The 9,476-nt window shown below is 38.1% G+C and overlaps 1 protein-coding gene across 1 annotated transcript; it reads left to right on the plus strand.

Annotated features, from left to right (window-relative positions):
- Positions 1 to 647: 647 nt before the first annotated feature.
- On the plus strand, positions 648 to 8,338 carry LOC131576504 (transthyretin). The gene is made up of 4 exons (XM_058833292.1): positions 648 to 827; positions 1,595 to 1,734; positions 6,040 to 6,175; positions 8,055 to 8,338. The coding sequence occupies exons 1-4, from the start codon at positions 759 to 761 to the stop codon at positions 8,160 to 8,162; spliced, it is 453 nt and encodes a 150-aa protein (XP_058689275.1). The 5' UTR covers positions 648 to 758; the 3' UTR covers positions 8,163 to 8,338.
- Positions 8,339 to 9,476: the final 1,138 nt, after the last annotated feature.

The raw sequence follows: 9,476 nt of genomic DNA on the forward strand, positions 1-9,476 counted from the left end.
TTGCTGGCTGTCTTGGCTCCTTCTGGACTCATTTGACTTTTCTGAGACCTTTAGCTTCCCAGGGGGACAGCTCTCTACAGGTTTTTTCCCAGTGACTAAGAGGAGACTTCAGTATCTACCTGAAGGTTGGGCAAGATGAATCATTAGAAACTTCTGGTGGGTGGGAGATTTTGTCACATCCCACTCAAAACAGAGACATTGTTCCTTTCCAGCAAGCAGGGAGACTTGTTGGGAATCCATCACTGCTTGAGCCAGACAATGAACAAACTCCACCACCTAAATACTGAGTCAGCATCTGTATGTGGGATCTGATGCTCAGAAAGCACTTGATATACTGAGAAGAAACGTGGGGAAGGTGCAGAGAAAGCATTGGGGAATTATCATGCACAACCTGAGGGCCAGATGAAGAAGTTCTCCTAGAACTGGTTGGATTTCTGGGCAAAAAAAAAGGTCATTTGTGTTATTTTGTGGAAGGCTTTCTATGAGTGTAATCTCCCCAGGCAAGGGTCATGTTTGTGTCCGTTACTTATTTTCTTTGCTCTAGTGATCCTGCAGTCCTTCCATTGACTTCAATGGCAGTGCTATTCATGGACTAACTCTAGGATTGGGCTATTTACTAAGCAAATAATCAGAATCAGCAGTTTTGAAGTCATATGGGCACCCAATAAGCAGCCTGTTTTGTTGTTGGATTGGCTATAAAATCCCAAATCCCCTCAGCTCCTGGCTGCTGGCACCAAGGCTCACTAACAGCAAGCAGAATGGCCTTTCAGTCTGTGCTCTTTGTTTTCTTAGCTGGACTGGTATTTTTCTCTGAAGCTGCACCACTGGTGAGTTTCTTTGTATTCAAACTCAATCATGACAAGAATGATAATCTAGATTTTCTAGATGACTAGCATCCTTCTCATCCATGAAATTCTGAAACCATTGGGTTTTGCCAGAATGCTATTTCTGGGGGTTTTTTGTAGTGACATCTTCAGAATTATCAAAACTTTTTTTCTTTTCTTGCCATTTACCCACCTATTTTAAGGTATTATGGAAGGGTCAGGGATCTAGGTGGTGTGGACCTTTTCGTTCCTTTGTTTCTATCTATTCATGACTCATCCTGTATCCTCAATAAAGAGGCAGCTTTGCCAAACAAGCTCTTCTCTAAAGCACTGAAAAATATTTTTGAGGTATGACTAATGATTCCTTATAATGTAATGAAGCCTAAGAGTGGGATATTCTTTCAGCTTTAGGCTGTCATATATATTTCTTTGTTGGTTTCCCTAGTTAACATACTTTGTCTGCACTTACAAGAATTTACTGTTTTCATATTTGTGATCTCATTATAAAGGTATAACATTATGCCATTTTCCTAGAGCCATTTAGAGCAACTCTAAATATTGATCAAGCAATCTGTGTGTGTGTAAAAAAGTTATCAGTATTAAGCTCTAAGATATTCTGCTTAAGAAATAGATGTTTTGAATAGCATTTGTCAGAGAATTTACTTTTCAGTGAATGGTAATTCTGCAATTAGAATCCTTCTTTTCACTGGGAGAAGGTTTTTGCAGGCTTGGTGAACAGTTCCTATACATATTCTCCTTCTTTCCCCAAGGTGTCCCATGGCTCTGTTGATTCCAAATGCCCTCTTATGGTGAAAGTGCTGGATGCAGTCAGAGGAAGCCCTGCATCTGATGTAACTGTTAAAGTTTTTAAACAGGCTGAAGATGGAAGCTGGCAGGACTTTGCTGTTGGGTAAGTTGTGTGGTCTTCTGGAGCCATTTTCAAGGTGCCTTGGGAGAGCAATTGAGTTAACCAAATGGAGCTCTGATCAAAACAGAAATATGTTTCCTGACACATGTGCCACACTATCAGTGTTCACAGCATATGAATTCTAATCTAAAATCCATTAGATTTAAGTGGAATTTATCCATGACTGAAATGTTAATTGCAAAAATATGTTCAGATGCTTATCTTAGTAAGGAACTAGTTTTAATACTTATTTTTTTCTCCTAGCTTCAGTATTATCTTTCCTTTCTATAGAAAAAAAAAAAAGCCTATTTAAAAGCACTTTGTAGGTAATCCAGACTAACCTATCTTCATATGCAATGGTTATAGAGCTTTATTTGCGGCAGTCACATACAAAATCCTCTCTGTAAGCTTTGTCTGCACACATGCAAATAATAAGTGCATTATTCATCTTCTGCCATGTACCAAATGTGCTGGTTGGAAGAAACTCCTTGACCAGAAAGTTTTAAAGAGTCCTATTGTAATGCAACCCAGAGGAAAAATTTCAGCATTTGTTTGAGGTAATTTCTCTAGCTCTGAATGTCTTTTTCTAGAATGACAGACCAATACCAGCAGATACCTAGCATCCTTACAAATACCTTAGCACATCACAGAGGGTCAGACAATAATATCTTCAGTCTGTAACAGGTGCATGAGTAACAGAAGAACACAGTTTACTAAAATCCAAATAGCTGAGGTATTCAGACATTTAGCTTTCATTGCAACAATTTGTTGAATCAGATTTTTAAATAACTCAAAAGGTCTCCAGTAGCAGCAGAATATACAAGCACAGAGTGAAAAACACAGAATGATAAGCACAAAAATGGACAGGAGTCAACTGTACATTTTATTGTCTTTTACTAGGATTTTTTTATAGCTTGATTTACACAAGAAGAGCAGAAAAAAAAAAAAAACAGAGAAGAAAACTATTAGGAGACATAACTTTCTCTCCATCTGAATGGTTTCTTTTTATATAATTAAAAACAAAATACATTTTTCCCCATTGAAAAGTACCAAGAAAGTTTACAAGATTAAAAGAGAAACAAACAACTCCATTCCCAAGTGCTGAGTGTTAACTTAGGAATAAATGACTCCTAAAATGGATTTATATACTTTAACAAACAGTGAAATTCCATGAAAAATGACACATTTTTTTCAAGGAAAGCATAAACAGGAATAACATCTTATCCCTAGTGACCAATCCTTTCATTATTCAGGAACCAAATTATTTCAAATGTTTCATCAAGTGCTGTTTAACATTTAATACAAAATACAATTTACAGAAGAATAAGTTAAATGTAATGTCATTATTAAATGCCCTCACTTCTGGGGAATAACAGTTGCTAGTTTGCATCACTGCTCTCAACAAACCCATGGAGACAAATCCTGTAATTCTTTGGCAACTTCTGTTGACGCTTTAGGTTAGGACACTCAAGAAAATCTAATCACTTCTTCTTAAATATAAATTGAGAAGATTAACCCTAGGCAAGTGAGAATCATTTTGCTGGGGGATGGTAGAGAAGGAACATTAAATCACAACTTTTACTGCAGGTAGACTTTGACCTTTTTCTTTGCTTGCATCATAACCAAAACTGCTTTGAGTGATACCATTGACTTTAGGCGATGACAGTTGTCTGAACCAAGTTTTCATATGTGATCACAATTTTATTATTTTGGGGATGCCAGAGTCTGCCTGTGTTAAAACAGCTGAAAATATAATTGAAGTCCGGGTACACAGACTGTAAATACCCCTCAGTGAATAATATTTTGAAGTTACAGTACCTAGAAGATACATAGGAGAAAATTACATTTTGTACAAATGTCTGTTGTAGTTATGTTTTTACCATTTTGTTTTCTTGTTTTTACTTTCTATTGGAGTTCCTCCCATGACTAGCTTTGACCTTCTTGCTACTCAAAAGTTTTTGGAAATCTCGGTCTTATCATGTGGTTCAAGAGTTGCAGTCACTGAACACAGTTTTCATGTGATCTAGGTTACTAGTCATGAAAGAAAAGACTTCTGTGCATTTGAAGTGGTTCCCCAACTCTCCTTTTTTTTTTTTTTTAAACTCTAAAATAAGAGCTTGTGTTCCTGAGATACTTCCTCATCAGTTTGCACCTGAAAGCCTAGTTTATCTCAATGCAGTATGTGTCCTAAGAGTTCATAAACATCATTGTACAGACAGTGCAGATTTAACCTGGCCACAATATAAAACTAAGGCTCAGATAATAAAAAAGAGGATCAGGATTGCAGTATGAGCTGGCACTGTAGTAACTTTACTGGAAAAGCACAGCTTTTTGACTTAACTGTCCATCTTACAGCAGATGCTGGCAGTCCACATCCAGATCCAATGTAACATCCACATTACATTTAGTCCCCAGCTCAGGCAGAAATACAACTGCTGTTCAGAAGCAATCATAGAATTTTGCTACCAGTGCTGCATGCTGAGCATCCTCTGCCTTGTGCTAATCCCCTCCAGGCTCTGAATCACACACTGTCCTGTTGGCTGTCTGTGCAGTAGTAATGCTGAAGGGTTTACTTGTGAGACCAGTCGCATTGAATGGCTACCACTTAATAACTAAAATACAGAAAGTGCCATTAACTTCTGGTAGTGGGCATGCCTTTTCAAGTGAGCTCTTGTTTCCAGTTTCATAGCTGTTCTGGATGGTTAACCCCTTAGGGAAAGCACCATTCCAGCTCCATCCACATTTTCCACAAACTAAAACTAATTTGTTTGTCTGAACAAAGATTTTAAGGCAGACACCATTTTTTTCTTTTAATTGCTTTGTGTCTAGACTGTGTAGATTATAAGCAGAAGTACATGGATTGTAAACCTCTTCTGTAGGATCTCAGTAATTCTGTTTCACAGCTTCAAGAACAGTCACAAAGGAATTCTTTCTTCTTTTATTAAAGCAATATAGATTAAACCAGGAATTACTAATTAAACTAAAAGAAAACAGATGCATACACTTTACAAACTGACTGGGATACTTGTTTCAAATAGGACTTTGATTCTCTGCAGGTTTGGTCTGTCCTGGATACAGTTGATTACAGTTGTATTGGACCAATGAGATTTTGTCAGTCTTAGCAAATAAGAAAAATGAAAATTACCATGGGATTTTCAATCCTGTTATCTCTTAATTTAAGCAAAGCTCTGTCATTCAGCCTTTTTTATTTACCACCATTAACCAAAGATTACAAATAATGTGAAGGAGGAGAAAGAGACTGGGAAAGAAAAGCCCAATAGCACAACAGATTCTGTCCCAGATAAGCAGCATGCCACTGCTTTCTCCACTTCCTCTCCTGCTCCTCAAGTTTGTTTTCTGCATTGGCAGTTACTTCTTGTTATAAGACAGGACAGTTCCATTAGTTCTTCCAGTCAAGGCTTTCTTCATTATTCCTTCAACTACACTTCATGTGATTATGAAGTGCTATAAATATCAAATAAATATTTTCAGCAGAAACATATACAAACAAAAATAAACAAACACAAAAGGTTAAAAAATCAAAAACTAAGTGAAAGGAGGGAAAAGAGATAAATGTGGTTTAAGAGCTAAGTATGTAAATATTTAAACAGCTGTCATACAAAGTTTGAAAAGCCTCCTTTGCAAACAAATAGGGTGCAGTGCCAGCTATACTTCCTTCTTGCTGCTGGAGTTTCTTCATCGACAGTTTTTTGCTATGAGCTGAGCACATAAACTCTGAGCTGGGAATTCCTATTGCGCATTTATACGTTACCCAGTGGAAGAGGCCCCTGCTGTTTGACCAAGGCATTGTAACTCAAATTATTAAAATCTTGTGATGCTAAATTGCTTTTCCAAGACATTACCACTCAGGGTCACATAAAATCAGTGCAAAGGTATAAACTCCAGAGCCTTGGTGTTAATAACTAGAGAACAAAATAATTTTCCAATAAAATTTCTCTTCTCTCCTTAGTTTCATTTTGAGATTTGGCATCTTGCCTTTCATCGTGATAGTCCTTCTCCTAAGACAGTAACTTTTGGTTGCAGAGGACTTTGGGTACAATTTAAACACGATACTAAAAGAGGGACTTTAAACCAGCCAGCCTTGATTTGTGATGTATATGGGTGAGTTGGTAGCAAGGCCAGACTCTGCAATGTATGGAAACATACACTACATAGAGGGAAGGAATCATTAAAAACTGGTCAATGTAGAATTTGGCACCTCTGCTATTTAATATTCCACACTGACTGCTTCTGTTTCGTGTCTAAATGACAGTATAAAATATTTATATGTATATTTAATCATTACAGGAAAACCACAGAGTATGGGGAGGTTCATGAGCTCACAACAGAAGAACAGTTTGTAGAGGGAAAATACATGGTGAAGTTTGAAACCAGCTCTTACTGGAAGGCGCTCGGGCTTTCTGCATTCCACGAATATGCTGATGTAAGTAGTGGCAAATATCCTCAATAACGAGTATACATTGCCTGTGTAGTGGCATCAGCTGGAAAGAGCAAACACAGCCCTTTAATAATGAAGGAGCAGCATCACTCAGGGAAGTGGTTCACTGCCACACAGCACTGGACAAATAAAGGCAGTAAACATCCAGCTAAGCCACAGGAAGGAGCCAACTTCCCTGCAAATGCTGACACAGCTCTTCCAAAGTGTAGCTGTGCCCATTCACCCACTCATACCAGTAGGGAATCTTGCTTGAAAAGAGCTACATTAGTCAAAAGTTGACAGTGTGTATAAAAACAAACAAGGAAAAAAACTGTACCAAGAAAAAGAGACTGCTTCTACTGAGGCCAAAGGAATGGAGAGATTAGGAAACCCTAATTTTATAGGAAATAAACTTAAATCAGAGGTATTTCCCCCATATCAGTCACATGAAAATCCCTAATTAAAATTCATTAATTCTAATATGACATGTAATTACAGGTAAAAACTTATTCTTTCTGGTGAATTCATGGTTTTTTTAAATGATGTTCAGTACCAAAATGTGTAATTAAAAAAAAAAAAAAGGTATAAAAAAGTAAAGAAATAACTATAGTGGGAAAGGAAAAGTTACTGTATCATTGATATTCAAATTTCACAAGCAGGCCGGCAATACGATAGTGTCCTGTCTCTCCCTTTGCTTTCAGTCCTACACTGATTTATTGTGTGCTCTGTCCTACTACATTTACTTAGCACACCCAAAAATCTGTTTAGATTCTTCAGGCTTAATCTGTCATTAAACTTAAGTTTCCCGAATTTAAGTAGTCTGGAAAAGCTACTGGTAGTGTTGTAGAACATTTCAAACCACAAGTTCATGGAGCTCTGTGGAAGACTGAAACAAATGACTGAGACCCTGGTCCATAAAAGTCTGAGGTGCAGTTTGGGTGATTTAGGTGAAAAAAAAACCTCAAAAGTGTTCCCTAACCATTTGGATGTCTGAAAGTGGAAAGGGCTACAGCTCAGAAGATGCTTAAAAATTCCTGACTAAGATTGTTTCAGCTAGGCTGAAAAAGCTGTCCCTCGACATAATAAGCCTACAGGTGAACAAGCTAGCCTGGGAAGTGGGTAGAATTCAGTCACTGACTGTGTACAATGTAACTGAAGCCTACAGTCCTCATGTCCCAGCAGCTTAGACTTTGGTCTTAGGAGACAACTCTAGTCCACTTATAGAAAGCACATCATGGTTTAGAAAATAAATCAAATCGTAGGCTAAAGAAATCTGGAATTTAATCCAGGTGACAATACTTTCCTGGGAATTGGGTGTCCTAAGTCCCATTGGACTGATTTGGAGAGGAGGAGATTTGAATTGTCTTAGGGCAAGGGTGTCTCCTTGTTCTGGCAAGTCTATCCACTCAGTTCTTAATGCAAAAACTGACCCATCACCAGTGGTGTTAAAAACAGGAGGGGGCACTGAAGTACAGAAAATAGCTTTGGGCTCCAACTGCCTGCCTTTTTTGGACACGTCACACAGGGGTTGTATTTAAATTCCCTGGGTGGAATTTCATCCCTGTCTTTCTTACTGGTCATTTGAGATACCTCCCCCTCACCCTCCTATTCCACATCACAAGGCAGTTTGCCTGGCTCAGATGTTGGTATTTCCATCCAGCTTCACTGCAGCTCTTAGTGGAACTCGGTCCAAATCTCACAAACACCTCAGTTCCTCACAGGCAGGCATAAAGTAGTGGGAAGCATTACCCTTCAGAAGGGTAAAAGCATTGAACAGAACTAGCCAAGTGCTCTGCAGATGATGTGAGAGGTTGCTGCTTGGTTTTTAATAAGGTAGCTTTGGCTGTATGCTGTTCATCATGACGACAGGTTTTCTCTTTTCCAGGTGGTGTTCACTGCTAATGATTCTGGTCACCGCCACTACACCATCGCCGCTCTCCTCAGCCCTTTCTCCTACTCAACCACTGCTGTTGTCACTGATCCCCAGGAATAAACATGTACTGTCTTTTTCACACTTTCCTCCAATAGAACTATCATAGGCTTTTAGGAGGAAGGTTTTTCCTACTGCTAAAGCATAACTTTTTGCTACATTAGTTGTTTGGTTTTTTTTCCATTTTGTAACCTGGCAAACTTCAGACAAGTCAATAAAATATTACTTCTTTAAAACAATTTTGACCCAATTAGTGACATTTTATTGTTTTTTAAAGTATTATGATTTGCATCAAAGTGCAAAGGATGTCTGAAAAACATGCGTGGGATGACATTTGATTTAGTTTTTTTATCTTCCTACCACTACCTTAAAGAAATCTCACCAAATACATTGGCTCAAAACAGGAAATTCATATAGTTGTGTTACTGTAAAAAAAATACCAGGTAAATGTACTCAAAATAAGAAAGTCATCCGTGCTACTCCAAGTTTACACACAGAAAATATGGTCCCACTGTCAACCAGCTCAAAGGGTGTGTAGGTAAAATTCTGAATATCCAGCAGCAGAACAAACTGCAGAAACCAGTGAAATAAGTATTTCCAGAGAGATGAAAGAGTTAAAATCTGGGTACCTTTACTTAAAACTTCTGGTAAACATCAACACGTTGGCGTTTCAAGAGGAAAGTTGCCTGCTCGATCAATCTAGAAAGCACTGAAGTAATTTCAGTTAGCACTTTTTTAACATCTTTGATATTAAAGTAATTATTTGACATCACACAGCTGGCTACCCTTTACAGGTGTGTTCCAGTTAAATCCCTAATAAGTCAAATCTGTAGCCATCATTGAAAAGAAGTCCAAAAAGAGAAGCAGCATCTTAATATTTTCTTCATATTTTTAGAAATAGGAAAAGGTAAGCTATGGAGTGAATCTGATTCAAATAAAATTGCTGATAAACTGACTAAAGACTTTGAGGGCTTTAGCAGTGATTTCTGTAAACCCATGGCCTATTGTATTTAAAATATCCTGAAGCAGAGGAATTGGGTTTTAACTGGATTACGTAAATTACAGAGAAAGAAACTGAAGTCGTGCCAGCCAGAAGCCTTTAGCACTCATTTGCAGCTGACCTTGGAGTTCATACCCAGGGCCTGCTGGGATGACGGCATAGCAAGTGAATTCACAAGTTACAAAAGCCTGCCTTTAACATTTCACTGATTACTTTTTCACGGATTTCTAGATGCTACCATAGTTACACAACTCTTGTAAGCAGTGCAAACAGTTTCAAAACAGCACCCACCATGAAGTATGGAGATTCCATGGGATCCTGCTATCCCTGGAGCTTGAAAGGTTTCATTTGAAGTGTGTTAAGCCCTCAAAATAGGA

This window comes from Poecile atricapillus, chromosome 2, assembly GCF_030490865.1.
Source record: "Poecile atricapillus isolate bPoeAtr1 chromosome 2, bPoeAtr1.hap1, whole genome shotgun sequence".
NCBI lineage: Eukaryota > Metazoa > Chordata > Aves > Passeriformes > Paridae > Poecile > Poecile atricapillus.

Coding starts and splice junctions, on each gene's coding strand:
- LOC131576504 (XM_058833292.1), top strand. CDS start 759: ATGGCCTTTCAGTCTGTGCTCTTTGTTTTCTTAGCTGGACTGGTATTT. Junction 828..1,594: donor TCTCTGAAGCTGCACCACTG/GTGAGTTTCTTT, acceptor TCTTTCCCCAAG/GTGTCCCATGGCTCTGTTGA. Junction 6,176..8,054: donor CATTCCACGAATATGCTGAT/GTAAGTAGTGGC, acceptor TCTCTTTTCCAG/GTGGTGTTCACTGCTAATGA.